The sequence below is a fragment of the Cetorhinus maximus genome, chromosome 6 (genome assembly GCF_964194155.1).
Source record: "Cetorhinus maximus chromosome 6, sCetMax3.hap1.1, whole genome shotgun sequence".
NCBI lineage: Eukaryota > Metazoa > Chordata > Chondrichthyes > Lamniformes > Cetorhinidae > Cetorhinus > Cetorhinus maximus.
The window spans coordinates 99,544,903-99,562,947 of NC_135884.1; the positions used below are offsets into that span (position 1 = coordinate 99,544,903).

General features: G+C 46.3%; 1 protein-coding gene across 1 annotated transcript; it reads left to right on the top strand.

Annotated features, from left to right (window-relative positions):
• Positions 1-3,147: 3,147 nt before the first annotated feature.
• LOC144681423 (agouti-related protein-like) lies at positions 3,148-13,771 on the top strand. The gene is given in 3 exon segments (XM_078543015.1): positions 3,148-3,196; positions 3,361-3,446; positions 11,899-13,771. Coding segments are annotated over 3 exon segments (324 nt in total). The 3' UTR covers positions 12,088-13,771.
• The last annotated feature ends 4,274 nt before the right edge of the window (positions 13,772-18,045 follow it).

Sequence of the window (18,045 nt, forward strand, 5' to 3'; positions counted from 1 at the left end):
TACCCTGTATTGGGGGTATCACCTCCCATGAGCTGCACCTCTGTTCTCAACCCTGCTCCCCTTTGGAATGGCAGGTCAATGAGGAGAAAACTGCTGCTGTCCCTGCTGGTGCCGCTCCTGCTACTGATGTTGTTGCTGCTGCTCAACTTGATCCTTATCTGAGGTCCAAGGTCAAACTGTATTGGCAGTATTCATGCTAAACTTGGTTGGCAGATGGGACGTGTAGATGAAACACACAAAACTGGCACACCAATACAGTATTGAGAGAATGCTGCATTGTCAGAGGTGGTGTCTTTCAGAGGCCATGGCTACCCTCTGAGCTGGGTATAAAGGATCCCATGGCATGATTTCAAACAAGACCAATGGAGTTATCTCTAGTTTCCTGGTCAATATTTATCCCTCAGTCAACACCAGATGAGTAGATTATCCGGTTATTATTATGTTACTGTTTGTGGAAGTTTCCTGTGCTCTAATTGGCTGCCATGTTTCCTACATTACAACAGTGACTACACTTCAAAAGTACTTCATTGGCCGTTAGATGCTTTGGGATGTCCTGCGATTGTGCAAGGTGCTACAGAAATGCAAATCTTTCATTCTTTCCTTCTTAAAATTCCAGGGTAGTAGAAATGACCTCTAAGGTGTTGAAAATCACCTCCAATACAAGTCCTCGGAGCAAACGCCTTTCAGTTAGGCAAGGAAGCAGGTAATATGTCTAAGTACTTCTAAGATTTTTTGCGTGTCATGTGCTCACACCCCTCAACTGTCCTCTCTCCTTGCTTTCCCTGGTGATTCCCAGGAAGCCTGGCAAACCTGTGCACTCAGGGATAAATTCCAAAATTCCAATTAAAATAGTTGCCAATTGCCTTTTAACATATTTCCATTGGCAACCCACTGCAGCCGAAGGGATTTCTCACATGCAGCCAAACATACTAAAGTTAAAGGCTGACATTAGCAGGATGCTGCCACTTCCTAATGCACTGTCACTTTCAGGCCTTTTAACCTGGTTACCTGCTCCCAAATCCAATCACTTCTTTGGATCTAAGTTCTTCCTATAGGAATGCATGCTTATTAATTAAAGTTAAAACAATTCAAATTCAAACCTAGAATTCATTATTTTATGCCAAAATTATAATTTCTATTCCAGCTCATCCCTTCAAAACATGTATCTCGCCACTAATAGTTCCTAAACCATCATGACAGACCCATCAATTAATTCCTACCACGAAGGCGTCAAAGATGCAACACAACACAAACTAATACTAAACAAACATATTAAGAAGTATTTACATGAGCACTTGAAACGCCATAGCATACAGGGCTACGGGCTGTATGGGATTCGAATAGATAGGTGCTTGATGGCCAACATGGACATGATAGGCCAAAAGGTCTGTTTCTGTGCTGTATAACTCTATGACTCTAAAATGAGCTTTGTTTATATTATACATGGAATAGGAAATGAGTGTCATAAATAATTCCCGAATGGTCCCAAAATACCAGAGGATGAAATTGAAAAAGACCCAGAAGTATTGATAGGCACTGATGGTGTTTGGCAAAGATTAACAAGCCAAATGGAATGCTGAACTGCAGTCAAACAGAGAACAAGACTGGCCTTTTCTTCCTACCAAAATGCACAACCTCGCATTTTTCTATATCAAAATTAATGACCAGGTAATCTGTTTTAGTGATGTTGATTGAAGGGTCAATATCAGTCTGGACACCAGGGAGTGCTGCCAAGCTCATCCAATAGTGCCACTGGTCCTTTTACAGTATCTGAAAGTGTAGACGGGGCTTTGGTTTAAGGTTTCATTGGAGAGAGGGTGCCTCCGACTGTGTCGCTCTCCCTCAGTTTTGTACTGGAGTGTCAACCTGGATTTTGTGCTCAAGTCTCTGGAGTGGAGTTTGAACCTGCAGCCTTCTGACTCGGGGGCAGAGAGCTAGCACTGATTCAAGGCTGTCATGAATAATCCGAGTTATTGAATGTTAAAGAAACCTTGAGCGAAGTAAATACAAATCCCACTCCTCCTTTAGTGCTAACGTCACTGTGACGCTGAAGTGCATCCAGTAGCTATAAACCCGGGCTCTGTGCACAACAGCACCCAAAGACACGAACACTTCTCAACAAGCAGTGGGGGAACAAAAAGTTTGCTTTCATTTCTTACCGAGACTCTTGGTAACTGAAGCTTATTTATTCTAAATGGATCCTTAAATTGAATCTGAGCAAATGCGTTATATAGTTATGAAAGATAAATCATCTTTATTATGCAGTGCATCGTTTATCAATACTTATGGCCAGAACTTGAATATTTCTTCCAACTAAATGTTCTGCGTTTACCTCCTAGGTATCATGTTTAACGCTCTGTTGCTGTTCTACTGGAGTCTGCAGATGGCTCAGGTTGTTCTCACCTCTGGTTCCACCAGGGCTGCAAAGAATGAGCTGGACTCTATCTGGGTGCGGGATGTGGCTCCATACACCGACCTCGCTCTTCTGAACAGGGTCAAGGCCCGACTGTCTGCCGCAGGTGTGTGTTTCAACAATTTCTGTCTAACTCCGCACTTGACTCCGCTTAGTCTTGGAGCCAGGCTCTTCACGAGCAAATATCCGCCCCTTAATCCACAACTGGGTGTCAGAATGGAATTTCTTGTACTGTAAGGAGCCCAGAACAAATAGGTTCGTGGTTTCGGTGGAGCGCAGTACCGATTCCACAAAAATATTTTGAATTACATTAAAAACGTTTGTTTTAAACTGGAGGAAATGAAAATGTAACTTTGTGTGCTTATAAACTCAGACCTTCTAACTGCTTGCGGGTAGCTAGACAGTTGCAGAATTATGTTCCAGCAATATATAACTGACCTCGGATTTCTAAGTTTACATTCTGATTTTCACATTAAATCTATTATTTTATACTATATTAACTTCAAATGTACCAACTAACCCTTAATTTACCAATTGGTGGACCTCCTATGTTGCTCAGAGCAGGATATTAGTCTCTCCCCCTACATCGACTGCTTTGTTCCCGCTCTTCTGAATGTTTTCAGCTTTTTGCTCATTCTGTCTCTGTTGTTCTTCTCTTGCTTCCTTCCGAGTCCTGTTTTGTGCTTTCCCACCTGTCCTCCTTGATCGCCCCCACTCAACATTCTGTTGGGAAGATGTTGATGGTATAAAACATAATTTTTTTTTTGGTTCGCGTTATTTTAAGCTTATAACATGTCCGTTCAAGCAGAGAGAAAAAAAGATTTCCAAGGGTCTTCATTTCTAGTAAGATTAAGATTAAATCAAAGCTTCGTGTTTCCTAATCTGACCTTCATAGACAACGTGGGTCAGTTTCTAAATGATTTTAACGTTGTGATTCTGTACTCCAGGTCCATTGGCCGGGCCTGCATTGGAAGGAGCCGTGGATGTAGGTAAGGAGGATCGTATGTCAGAGCACATCATACTGGACCCCGAGGTAACTGCAATTTTCATACAGCAACAAAGCAAAATAGGATGACCATTGCTGTGTAATAAAGTGGTTCCATTTTTATTACAGTTAAGTTTAGAGTTCTCATAATATATTGTTCCTAAAATTTCATGCAAACGGCTTATGTGTAAGAGCAAGGTGTGAAATTCTTTTATTGAACTGACTTGTCAGCCAAGGCTCAGTTGGCAGCATTCTCACCCGTGAGCTACCAGGTTCTGGGTTCAAGTCCCAATCAGGGGCTTGGACACAAAAATCAAGAGCTGAGACCCCAGCTCAGTACTGAGGGAGAGATGAGATCTTAAACTGAGGGTGGAATTGCCCCAGGTTTGCATGAAGTGTGGTAACGTGATGTTTCACGAGATGGCAGGTTTTCACGCCGCATCATTCCCAAACCTGCCACATTATTTATGTGCTCCCGGGACATACGCCATTTCCATGGCGGGCAGGAACTCATTCACCTGTCTGCCATCACCCTGCTGCTGCATCACACCTGGCACCATGTTTAAAGTCCAGCTGCAAACACAGATTTCAGTGCTTCCAGACCACCTCTGCTGCATGGAAGACATGGCCCTGAAACTGAAGAAGGCTACAGCCCCCCGGTTCAGCGACACCTCCCTCGAGCGCCTTTTGATGCCATGCAGGCCCGCCGGGATGTCCTCTACCCCAGCTCTGTCCACAGGATGGTCAGCAACAGCACTAACCCAGCTTGGGAGGTGGTGGCAGCGGTGGTCAGCCCCAATGCCCTTCAGAGAAGGACAGCCACCCAATGCGCAAAACGATGAATGATCTCCTCCGTTCCACCGGGTAAGTCACTCTTTTCATCACTCTCAACTCTCACACTCACAAACCCATCACACATCCACAGGGCCCTCACTCACTGCCAGTTCAAGGGACATCACCATTCACTCTCTTACACTCACCTTCATTGTCCTCTTCCCGTCCATGGGACCACTCTCCACCTACACAGGCCGGCATACTTATCATCTGGCCTGGCAGGCGCCCTGCTTACACTGTCTCCATCTTTATTCATGCAGGGCAAGCTGGCACACAACAAGAGGGAGAGGTCGCTGACCAGTGGCAGAATGCCTCACGGACTTTGAAAACAGAACCATCCAGCTGACCGGCGAGAATCTGGACCGGTCCTGTGCTGATGGTGAGGTTCGCCCTCTTTACCAAGTGAGGATCCAGCAGTGCACCATCCATCAGACAACCATGCCATGAGTGATATGTCCTCTTTCACAGGCCACTGCCTTGCACTAATTGTCTCCCCTTGCTTTCACAGGCACATCTGCCAAACAGCTGACAGAGTCCATGACCCAGGGCCTCCAATCAATCTCCGAATAAACCTCCAAAGAGGAATCTGAAGGTACCCTCCCTGAAGTCCCGACACAGCGCCCACCCTCACCCTTCACCAGCACAAAGGCACACACCTCGGTGGGACCTAGCTTTAGAGTAGCCTCGAGATCATAATCTGGTGAGCACTTTCTGATCCACAACAGGCAGCAGCAGGGGCCTCCCTGCCATCCGGCATTCAGAGAACTGCTGGAGGCCAGAAATTCGCTGAGTCCAAGTCAGATGACGAACCTCTGGACTCCGTCATGTCACAGTTGCTGGAGCTGCAAAGGTAAGCTTGGGAACATCAGGAAGGGATGTCCACTGCACTCCTCAGATTGTAAGGCATGATGGAGGAGTCCGTCCGCCTTCACTCTGAGGTGATAGCGTTGACATGCCAACACACCAAGGTCAACATGGTAGGATGGCGGCCGCCATGGAGACCTTGGTTCAGGACGTCACTCCTGCACTGCTGCACGGGCTCAACTCCATTGCTGACACCATAGTTGACCTCCAACAGTGTGTACGCAAGAGGGGTGCTGGGCAGCTCGATCTCACTTCAGCTACTCGTTCCGCTCATGGAGTCAGCCAGGGGCCCTTGGGCACCCATAGGGAGGAGCATCAGCAGGTCCACACTCCGGGCCCATCCATCCAGATGACTCCGGGAGTGTCCGGCCCATCCGATTCCGCTCTTTCTGTGACCTCAGCAGCTCCAGCTTCACAGGCCGAAGAGGGTGCCACTGCCACACAGCAGGACCCAAAAAGCAGGCCGGGGCCCTCCAAGTCTCAGCCCTCCAGAGGATGCCCACCGAGGTCAACACAGACAGGGCGTCGCAGTCTGCAGGCTGCCTCCACCTCCGTTGTGGATGTCCAGGGAGCACCAAGACATAGCGGCAGGGTTAGGACAGTCATGGAGAATTAGTTGTATAGCCTGGGTTGTTAATCACTTGTACATAAGACCATAAGACATAGGAGCAGAAATTAGGCCATTCGGCCCATCGAGTCTGCTCCGCCATTCAATCATGGCTGATAAGTTTCTCAACCCCATTCTCCCGCCTTCTCCCCGTAACCTTTGATCCCCTTACCAATCAAGAACCTATCTATCTCGGTCTTAAATACACTCAATGACCTGGCCTCCACAGCCTTCTGTGGCAATGAATTCCATAGATTCACCACTCTATGGCTAAAGAAGTTTCTCCTCATCTCTGTTCTAAAAGGTCTTCCCTTTACTCTGAGGCTGTGCCCTCGGGTCCTAGTCTCTCCTACTAATGGAAATATCTTCCCCACGTCCACTCTATCCAGGCCTTTCAGTATTCTGTAAGTTTCAATCAGATCCCCCCTCATCCTTCTAAACTCCATCGAGTATAGACCCAGAGTCCTCAAATGTTCCTCATATGTTAAGCCTTTTATTCCTGGGATCATTCTTGTGAACCTCCTCTGGACCCTCTCCAGGGCCAGCACATCCTTCCTGAGATACGGGGCCCAAAATTGCTCACAATATTCTAAATGTGGTCTGACGAGAGCCTTATAAAGCCTCAGCAGCACATCCCTGCTTTTATATTCTAGCCCTCTCGAAATAAATGCCAACATTGCATTTGCCTTCCTAACTACCGACTCAACCTGCAAGTTAACCGTAAGAGAATCCTGGACTAGGACTCCCAAGTCCCTTTTCACTCCAGACTTCTGAATTCTCTCCCCATTTAGAAAATAGTCTATGCCTCTATTCTTCCTACCAAAGTGCATGACCTCACACTTCCCCACGTTGTATTCCATCTGCCACTTCTTTGCCCATTCTCCTAACCTAATGTTCACTATTGTCAGTAAACTCCTAACAATGTCTCCCTGCCTATGGCTCCTTGTTCTGATGAGGAGTGTTCATGTCATTCTAATGTGAAACTTTTCTGCACAAGATAAAGGCAGGTGTCTCAGTCCAGGGCCTCTTCCCTGTGCTCTGTCAGCCTTCAGACCACAGTAATGGTCCGGCCTCACACTCCCTGGAAACATTACTGATGCCTGCACCTCGTCAGTGCTTGTCATTGCTACCAGAATGTAGTGGGCAGGTGCCACAGAGTTCTCTCGTTCTCTCTGTGTGCTCTCAGCACCTTTAAGGTGGGGCTGGCCCCCATCTCTGCAGCGTGATCACTGAGGCTGTGCTCCTGAAGGGTCAGGTGCTGAAGGCGGACAAAGGATCAGATGCTTCTAAAATTTCATGGTGCGTCTCTATGATATGACCCTGATCACAGATTGCAAGCGAGCTGCCCTCAGCCAGGAGTCAGACATTTTCAGAGGCTATGTGAAGATTTATGGAGTGTCCTCACTGCATGTCATAACCACCCTCCTGCAATTGAGCGACTATTAGGGCCTCACTGTGTTTCCACGACAGCAGCATTATCACAGAGGGTATTGGTGCTGCCATAAGCCAGACTGGAGTCAAACATTCACAGATGCACTGTAAGGATCAATGGGGTCACCTCACTGCAGGTAGTCATCATCCTCCTCAAATCTGGCAGCTATTAGGGCCTCCCGAACACACCTACCTCGTGTGGCCAGTGTGAGGGCCTCATCCCCATCATCGTTGCCTCCGAGGGCCTCCTTGCTCTCATCCCCATTGACGTCCTCCTCATTGGAGTAGACCTCCAGCTCCTCCATCTCCTCCTCAGTCAGCTCCTCACCCCGTTGCAGTGCCAGGTTGTAATGGGCGCAGCAGACAACGACGATGTGTGACACCCTCTGTGGGCTGTATTGCAGGGCTCCACCAGACCAGTCCAGGCACCGGAGCCTCATCTTCATCATCCCGATTGTCTGCTCCACCAAGTTGTGAGTTGCAGCATGAGCCTCGTTATACCGCCACTCTGCTGCAGCCTGAGGCCGCCACACGGGTGTCATCAGCCATGGCCTCTGTGGGTGGCACTTGTCCCCAAGGAGCCATCCTGCAGCCTCTGTGGACCCTGGAAGGTTCCGGAGATCTGTGACCAACTGAGAATGTAGGCGTTGTGCACACTGGAAACTGCGCAGACTTGCAGGATGTGTTTGTGGTGGTCGCACACCAGTTGCACGTTCAGCGAATGGAAACCCTTGCGGTTGACGTAGCTCACCATGTGTTGCGATGGGGATCTGAGCACCATGTGAGTGCAGTCGATCGCACCCTGCACCTGTGGGAAACCTGAGATCTGGGCGAATCCAATCGCTCTTGCCTACTGGCAGACCCGGTCCCGGGCGAAATGCACAAAGTTGTGCGCCCTCGCGACAATGGCATCCGTGACCTCATGGATGCATTTGTGGGTGGAGGCTTGTGATATCCCACAGAGGTCACCTGTGGAGCCCTGAAAGGAGCCACTGGCACAGCAATTGAACGCTGTGATCACTTTCACAGTCACTGGTTGCCCTCCAGGTCCCCGTGGCGCCAAATCCTGCAGTAGCTGGCAGATGTGACTGACTAGTTCCCTAGACATGTGCAGTCTCTAGTGACACTGGTTCTCAGTCATCTGCAGGAATGAAAGGCGGCGTCTATAGACCCTGGGTGTCCCTAGGCGCCAGCCTGTGACAGCTCGCTGTAGCTCTTGCGCAGTGTGTGTGTGAACTCCAGCTGCCCCTTCATCTTGAGCTTGCTGCTCTTGCCACTGCACAGCCAGGAACCTCAGCCACTCTCTCCTCCGTTGTCTTCGCACTCTGTAGGCCATGAGGCATACAGCTAGTTTACCAGGCTTCATGCTCCTGATGTTGTACTCCTGCAGGATGAAAGAGAGAGACAAGTAGTTAGCATGGGTGTAAAAAGAACCGGCCCTGGTTAAGTGTGAAGGCCCCTTAACGCTTCCCGGAGAGTGCTGGCCACCTCTTGGATTGCCAGAGATTAACGTGCTGCATGGCTGCCCGAAACTCCACCCATCTCCCCCCCCACTCTACCTGACTGATTGGTGGCAGCTTTGCTCAAAGGACTGCTTGCTGTGCATTGCAAGGGGCTGTGAGCACCTCCAGCAGTGACTGCTCCATGGCCAGCTTTAGCAAGGAGATTGTATAACGTGCCCAGTCGTCCAACTGTCCTGCTGTCCACTAAAATGCTCATGAGTTTGCAGTCTGTGCCAGAGTGGGGCGGCGGGGTGTGAAAAACTTTGGAGCACTTGGTGACACTTTGATGCCTCTGCATTGATTGAGCGGACAAATAACCTAGAAGCCCGACTCCAATCATATCAATTTGGCTGCACCTGAACTGTCTGAGTTGCAGAGGAATGAATGGTCACTTTCTACAGGTGTCCTGAATGCATGGCCTCGCCCACCCCAAATGCTTGTGCACTATATTCAACGGCAGGCCCTTGGCTCCCCCCTCACCAGTCGCCTCAACGGCAGGGCCGCCCTTAACCTCGACTCCCCCAGTGCCCCTCAAGCTTGAAATCCACCAGGCAACCCTAGCGAGCGCTGTACATCATTGCTGTGTACTCACCTCTGAGTTCCCCTCAAAGTGAAGGCCACCAAGTGCATGTCGTTTATGTGCTGTTGTGAAACACGTTGGTGTGCTTTCCCGCCGATGTGGAAGGACAATCCAGTGTGGGGGGGGGGGAAATGGTTCCGGTGGGCTGGCCTGATAATGATATGCAGATGTATGATGATGACGTTCCTGACGTCCAATGGCGGGAAAAGCAGCCTGCCATCGGCGGGCTGAGCAGACGATTGCAAACTGGGTTTACGGCATCATGAAACCGATCGTGCCACATTGTGCGCTCCTGCCACCGATCATGCCTAACACCAGCGGGCACGGAAAATTTCACTCTGAGGCTCTGCCTGCCTGCTTGGGTAAAGGTAAAAAAATCCCGTCGCACTATCTAGAAGAACAGCAGAGAAGTTATCCCTGAAATCCCGACCAATATCCTGAATCAACATCACAAAAGCAGATTATTTGGGTCATATCGCTTTGTTGTTTGTGAGAATTCGCTGAGTACAAAATAGCTGCTGGTTTTCAATGACTATACTTTAAAAAGCATTAAATGCTTTGAGACATTAGGTCGTCATAGGAAGCACTATATAAATGCAAGTCTTTCTTTTTTGTTTATTTTTTATCCCTTTGTCTCCCCAACAGGGTACACAGTGTGATATTTAAATATTAAATTTCTTTAATATAAAAACGATTTCTCTCAAAGCTGTGTGACTTGGTTAAAAGTGTAGCAAAACGAAGAACAGCGCAGCTTTCAAGCTGAACAGCTGAACATTTTCAGACTCTCACTTCATATTAGTAAAGGGGCAGCTGATTTTAATGTGTCTGATAAATGAGAGAACAATTCTTCTGAAGGATGACGCTGATATATCCTATGTAATTGTTTTTTTTAATCAAACTTATAAATGGCAATAAAAGGAGATTGAGCAAGGTCAGCATTGAGGAGGAACAGTCTCCAGACAAAATTCTGGCAAGGGACCTGGAGTGGCTGTGATTCATGTGGTAACCAACAAGATAGGCAAGTAAGGGTTGAATGTCCTGCAGTCAGATATTCAGAAGCTGGGTGCTTTTAAATATACAGTGCAGAATCTATAAAGGTAACCAAGGAAGTGGTGCAAGGAATAAAGGCAAAAATTAGTGCACACTTCAAATTTAGATTTTCCAAATCTGTGACAGATTACAAGGCTAGGATGAAGATGATATTTCACATGTAATTGATTTTTGGAATATGGGCATCACTAGCAAGGCTGGCATTTTATTGCTGATCCCTTGTTGTCTTTGAGAAGTTGGTGGTGAGCCTTCTTCTTGAACCGCGGCAGTCCTTGTGGTGAATGTGCACCAACAGTTCTGTTAGGGATGCAGGTCCACGATTTTGACTCAGCAACGATGAAGGAACAGTGTTACACGTCCAAATCGAGATGGTGTGTGACTTGAATAGGGGAGCTGGAGGTGACGGTGTTCACATGAGGCAGCTGCCCTTATCCTCCTAAGTGGTGGAAGCCGCAGACTTTTTAATACAGTACAGAATAGGAGATTGGTCCATAAGGAAGAAAAGGATAAAATAGGCAACATTATTTAGGCCAAAAGCATAAGACTTCAGATGCTGGAAATCTGTTATGATGAAGGGGCCATTTGATGAGATGGCTCAAGTGTGATGCAGAATAGCAGCAACAGCACAGGTTCAATTCCCTGTACCGGTAGTTCTTGGGGTCTGCCTCCTCGCCTCACCCCATAGCGATAACATGGCATAAGCGATGATTAGCAACCCTCAAACAATGAGGACACCACACGAAGACAGAGACAGAGAAAGACATTGGCAAGGTGAATTCTGGAACAAATAGTTAGTGTTAGCACTCAGAAGCAGGGAAGTGAGTGAACAGAACAGATATTTTATAGAACAAGCTATAGAGAGTGATGAAAGCAAAGTACCGCGGATGCTGGAAATGTGAAATAAAAACAGAAAATGCTGGAAAGACTCAGCAGGTCTGACAGCATCTGTAGAGAGAGAAACAGAGCTAATGTTTTGAGACCACACGACTCTTCATCAAGGACCTGAAACATTAACTGTTTCTCTCCTTAAATGCTGCCTGACTTGCTGAGTATTCGCAGCATTTCCTGATATTTATTTAGCCACTGGGGAAAACCACTTTCATTTAGCATAGAAACCACCTTTGCCTGGGTGCCTCTTCCAAAATAAAACTTGAGAGAATGGATATTGTTTTTAAAAACCCAGCATTAAATGTATTTTTCCCCAATTTTGTATTGAGAAAATTCGTTAAAATTGTGTAGTCTCAAAACGTTAACTCTGTTTCTCTCTCCACGGACGCTGTCAGGTCTGCTGAGTTTTCCAGCATTTTCTGTTTTTATTTCAGAGAGTGATAAATGTTTGGAAGAGCTGCCCAGGGAGACTATCAAGGCTGATTAACATCACTAATTTTAAGAGGGATTTTGACAGTCATTTAATGAGAACTTAGAGAACTGTGTGCTTTATTATTGGCTGACTAGATGCACCAAAATGATCAAGTCAAATCCTGTATATTTCTATGCTTTGTGTGTCTGTACATTGTTTATGTTTAGCTATTAAATGCAATTGTTCTTAAATTGCTTCAATGCTGCCACATTAAGAAATAGTATGTAGCTGAGCTTTCCTAATCTTTAAATTTAAATTAAATTTAATTGCAGGCAATATCCGATGCTTTGGAGATAGATAGATCAGAGCGTTCACCCAGGAGATGTGTGCGGCACTTGGAATCCTGTTTCGGCCATACTCTGCCTTGCTGTGATCCATGTGCCATTTGCTACTGCAGGTTCTTTAATGCCATTTGTTACTGCAGGAAAATTGGCAACAGCTGTCACCAGGGCAAGAGTTAGTTTTGTATCCGAGCTGTCTGCTCGAATATGTTTCAGTGAGGAGCTTATGCACAAATTTATGTTATTTGCTTTTCGTGTGTAACTTGTACTTTTGTAGTTGAAATAAAGTTACGACATATATTTCAGGAAAGGAAAAAAAACATCCAGATTTTTATTTGAGACAAGTAGAGATTATAGGATTTTGTAACCCTTTGGGGGAGTTTAAAAGCTTCACTTTTTAAATGTGGTCAAGAAAGGGGCATAAAAAAATTGCTACAAGTAGACATTAATCTCAGGCTTTGTAATATTGCAGGAGGACACCAGTACAGGGATGCATAAGACATTGAATGAACTTGTTTTCTCTGCTATTTTGGAGGGTTTGGTTAAAACCACTTCTTTACATAAATCAGCAGAGGAAGGGATTCCACATGAAGACATTTAGCATTTGTATGATAGAATCATAATTTCAAGTCCTTAATTTCTTACATTCTTTAAATCTATGTACAGCCCTTTGGACTGTTGTTCAAATGTTCGAAGCTGACTCCAAATTGATAACAGGTATGATTTTTATTTAAACATAAGCAAGACTTAATACATGCAGTATTTGACCAGCAGTTTGCAAGGAACAATTGTAGTTTTATTACCCCATTAGTCCTTGGTTAGGGCCGTGACTCTGTTCCACGTATTCTCCACCCTCTGTCATTGCACTCTCAGCTTGAGATTCTACACTGAGAGTGGCCCAAGACCCTTCAGTTAGACCCCAAAACAAAGTGCATCAAAATTCATCCAATCTTGTATCTTCCATATGCCCAATTATGGGCTTTGCATTTACATGTGTGGGCACAGACAATGCCTCATAACCCCTTATTGTAATTTTTAACCTTTCTGTAAGCTTTCCTTATTTCTGCATAATAATGAAGACCTTAAAACTAATGACAATTCTAGCTATGAATAAATTTGGACATCTTTCTCTTTACTAACTTTAATAGCGGAGAAAGAAAACTGTAGTCTAGCAAACCTGATATTAAACTACAACCTAGCAAAGCTTTATATTGAAAAATAATAAATAATAAATACTAAAAAAAATTGGTTTTTCAACAAATAACAATAGTCCACATGAGTATATCTAGGGAGGAATAATAAATAATGGTATAGATGGTTGGGAACTGGTCTCCCATTCCCTAGCCTGCAAATACTTGTCAGTATTAGTCATCCTCCACTTGCAACCAGTTACTTTGAAAGCCTAAAAACAGTCCATTTTTGTGGAACAGTAATTCCAGAAAAACCTTTAGTTATTTAACCCTTTTAAGCTTCATCCCAGTAAATACCATCCTCAACATGTATTCGTGCATTAGATTCTAAATATTGCTTTATCCTTAACTGAAGGCAATGACTTGATTCTGCGACATGAGTGTTCCCTACTTTGTTTTTGCCTGAAGACAGGAAACAAAACAAGGCATTGGATGGATCTTCTTTTACGTTACACCTTTGGAGTCTACAATAGCTATTCGCATGGGTTCAGCATCACCAGCCTGTCCCTTCAATAAATACCACAACCCTAATGATCAGGACTAACTTTTCTTTGACTTTTTCTGATATGTTTGTGTCTTAGAGGTGTGATGGCATTGGTAATTTAAGCTGCAAAACTTCATTGTTGTAAGCCAGCAAAAGCTTGAAATGTTGTTCAAAACCAAAGTGTTGTATGGCATAAATAAAGTAGTAAAACAGGCAATATCATGTGAAGAACTGGTTCGATAAGCTCCATGTCCCTGAAGTATGTGGGAAGATCTATCATGCACCTCTACATTCCACTCTTCCTACTTGTCCCATCTGTTGGACTGATTATGTCATCCATGCACTTTCTAAGCCTTGGTTGATCAATAATTATTGTTTTTGATCCTCCTGTGGAGCTTTGATTTCTGATTTAACATCAATATTACAACACATTGAAATGAATATAAGGGGAACTATTTCATCAGGGCCAAGGCACTTAAAAGCTAAAGTGTGGAAAAATACACCAAAGGGCTGGATTTTGCCACAGAGGTAGGTTAGAGAATGGGCGAGCCTGCAAATATATGATGCAATGTGGCATACCAGTCCCCCATTATATTGCCAATTCCGTCCGATTTTCTGAACACAGTTTCACGGGGAGGATAGCCACCCAGCAGGTAGCAATGAGCAGACTATTACTGTCATTAACCAGGCACTTCAGAGGTCATTAAAGACAGGAGTGCAATTTTACCAAACGTGCACAGGCCCCGCACTATGTGAGCCCCTCGCCCAAGCAGGTGAGGTGGCTGCACAGTGGGGACCCCTTCAATAAAACGGATTAAAGCCTCTCTATAAAAGGTGGAATCAGCAACTAAGAGCTCATGGACAGCCACTGACTTGCCATCGTGTAAGCAGAACTTTAGGACAGGGAGTGCTGACCAAAAGGGCTGGCCTCGGAGAAAGGCTCATTTATCAAAGTACAAGGGAAATGAGATCCAAGTGCCTAAGATTGAAACATTATTATGGGAGCCACCTTATTCAGGGAGGGCTGGAGCAATGGGGGATAAGCAGTGGCCCCAGCAACAAAGGCAGTCACCTGGTGCACTCGAATTCTGGTCGAGGGACCAGAGACAATACCTGTGGAATTGAGTTTCCTGAGCATGTCCAAGCAGCACTGCCACTGACAGCTTCTATCTAAGCAAATGGTGGCTGAGCTATGCGCACTTCTGGAGGATAAACTTATACCACAAGGTTCAGGAGGACACCCTATGCCAGTAGCTGTCAAGCTGACAGGACCTTGGACTTTCTAGCTTCAGGCTCATTTCAGGGGTCAGCAGCTGATCTTTCTGGGATCTTGCAATTGGCAGCCCACAGCTACAAATCTCAGATGCTGCATGTACTTTTTCTGAGGGCACTTAACGTTTTTGAATTCCACACAGATGCAGCCAGTCAGGCAAAGCTGTGGGGTTTGCATCAATGGCTCATTCCCTCAGGTATAGGGTGTGATTACTGCCACCTATTGGTGGCTATTAAAGGCCCAGTCTCGGTCCAGACCATTCATCAAAAGAAAGGGTTTCCACTCAATAAACATTCAACTCACCAGCGACCATCGTAAGTGCTTCCTTCATGTGTGTGCAAGATTTCCTGGCAGCTATCCTGATTCATTCATCCTGAAGCAGTGGCAGGTTGCCTGGCTGCTCATTTCGCCACATGGTCTCTGTGCATAGCTCCTGGCAGACAAGGGGTATCCGGGAAAGGGATGTCTGTTGACCTCAATGTGAAACCCCACAAGTGAGGTACAGGAGAAGTATAACCACTGCCAAGTCAGCACAAGGGCCACCATTGAGCAGGCCCATCAGCCTCTTGATGATGGGGTTCCAGTGCTTTGAGCAAGCTGGGGATGCCCTGCAGTCTCCCACCTCAGGGGTTTCCTGCATTGGTGTAGTCTGCTGTGCTCTGCACAATTTGGTCATCTGGAGGAGGACCACGGGGAAGAACACGCCACTTGGTCAGATGATTTCAATGAGGACCAGATGGAGGTCAGTCAAAGCCACCCAGAGATTGGATTCATGACACATTGAGCAGAACGGCAGAGAAGCTCAGGGTGCACTGACCCAAGAATGCTTCTCTTGAGCACAGCAGATCCTCTAATGAAAGAATCTAATCTGGACTGCCAGCTCACAGATAGCGGCCCCTCGTTCAGAGTCCAACATCAGATCCATTTCTCCTGGCAGTAAGTGATCAGGATGCATCAAGTGCCCTGTGAGCACACATGGCCACATGGCATCTCAGGCCTCACACACAGGTAGCTCGTAGTGATGAGGCCACAGTTTCCCAGAATGAAGGATGTGGAAAATCTAGTTTGCAACCACAGCCATTTTATGCACATTAAAGTACATGTATTGGATCACCATGCTAAATGGGATAGATTTCAAACAGATCTAGCAACTCAAGACTGGGCATCCATGAGGCGCCGTGGGCCATCAGCAGCAGCAGAATTGTATTCGAACACAATCTATAACCTCATGGCCCGGCATATCCCCCACTCTACCATTAGCATCAAACCAGGGGATCAACCGTGGTTCAATGAAGAGTGCAGGAGGGCATGCCAGGAGCAGCACCAGGCAAACCTAAAAATGAGGTGACAACCTGGTGAAGCTATAAGACAGGACTACTTGGTGCCAAACAGCATAAGCAGTAAGTGATAGACAGGGCTAAGCGATCCCACAATCAACGGTTCAGATCTAAGCTTCGCAGTCCTATCACATCCAGTTGTGAATGGTGATGGACAATTAAACAACTCACTGGAATAGGACACTCCACAAATGATGGAGCAGCCTAGCACATCAGTTTAAAAGATAAGGCTGAAGTGTTTGCTACAATCTTAGCCAGAAGTACCAAGTGGATGATCCATCTCGGCCTCCTCCGGAGGTGCCCAGGGTCACAGATGCCAATCTTCTGCCAATTCGATTCACTCCACGTGATATCAAGAAATACCTGAAGGCACTGGGTAGTGCAAAGTGTCCTCGATCCAACCATCTTCAGATGTTTCATCAATGAATGGCTTGGAGGGGAACTTCCAGATGGTAGTGTTCCCATGTATCTGCTGCCCTTGTCCTTCTAGAGGGTAGGGGTCATGGGTTTGGAAGGTGCTGCCTAAGGAGCCTTGGTGAGTTTCTGCAGTGCATCTTGTAGATGGTACGCACTGCTGCCACTGTTCATTGGCGGTGGAGGGAGTGAATATTTGTGGAAGGGGTGACAAGCAGGCTGCTTTGTCCTGGATGGTGTCAAGCTTCTTGAGTGTTGGAGCTGCACTCTTCCAGGCAGGTGAAGAGTATTACATCACACTCCTGACGTGCATTGTAGATGGTGGACAGGCTTTGGGGAGTCAGGAGGTGAGTTACTCTCCACAGAATTTCCAGCCTCGGACCTGCTCATGTAGCCACAGTATTTATATGGCTAGTCCAGTTTAGTTTCTGGTCAATGGTAACTCCCAAGGTGTTGATAGTGGAGGATTCAGTGATGGTAATGCCATTGAACATCAAGGGGTGAAGGTTGGATTCTCTCTTGTTGGAGATGGTCATTGCCTGACACTTGTGTGGCTTGAATGTTACTTGCCACTTGTCAGCCCAAGCCTGGATATTGTCCAGGTCTTGCTGCATATGGACATGGATGGCTTCAGTATCTGAGGAGTCACGAATGGTGCTGAACATTGTGCAATCATCAGCGAACATCCCCATTTCTGACCTTATGGTGGAGGGAAGGTCATTGATGAAGCAGCTGATGATGTTTGTGCCTAGGTCACTATCCTGAGGAACTCCTGCAGCAATGTCCCAGGACTGAGATGATTGACGTCCAATAACCACAACCATCTTCCTTTGTGCTACGTACGACTCCAACCAGTGGAGAGTTTTCCCCTGATTTCCATTGACTTCAGTTTATTAGGGCTCCTTGATGCCACATTCAGCCAAATGTTGCTTTGATGTCAAGTACAGTCACTCTCACCTCCTCTAAGGTGTGTGAGAAAGCCTGCTTTGGCATCCATGTCTCCATGTGACATCACAGCAAGAGACTGGTCAATGCTACGGAATGCACCATACAACCTGCTCATACCAGTTTGCAGCTCCTGTATCCTCTCTGCGGACTGCTGCATATGATTCTCCAAGAGGGTGGACACTCTGTCAATGAAGGAACTCATGCACTCATATGTCTGACACATTGTAGTGCTCATGTCATGAATGGATGCCTCCATTTTTTGCGCTAAGGAAATGTTGACAGATATCCATACATCTCCAGTTGCTTCTCTACAAGCACCCGCTTTCCATAGAGCCCCCAATGATCTGCATCTCTAACCAAGTAAATACAACTGCAACCATCCTCTGACCTCCGGTGGGAACTTCCACAACAAACTCTGCTTCCATCACCTGCCCCTGCTCACGTGTGCCATGATGCTCACCTTGTACCAACTGTTCTAAAGTTGCCTAAAGC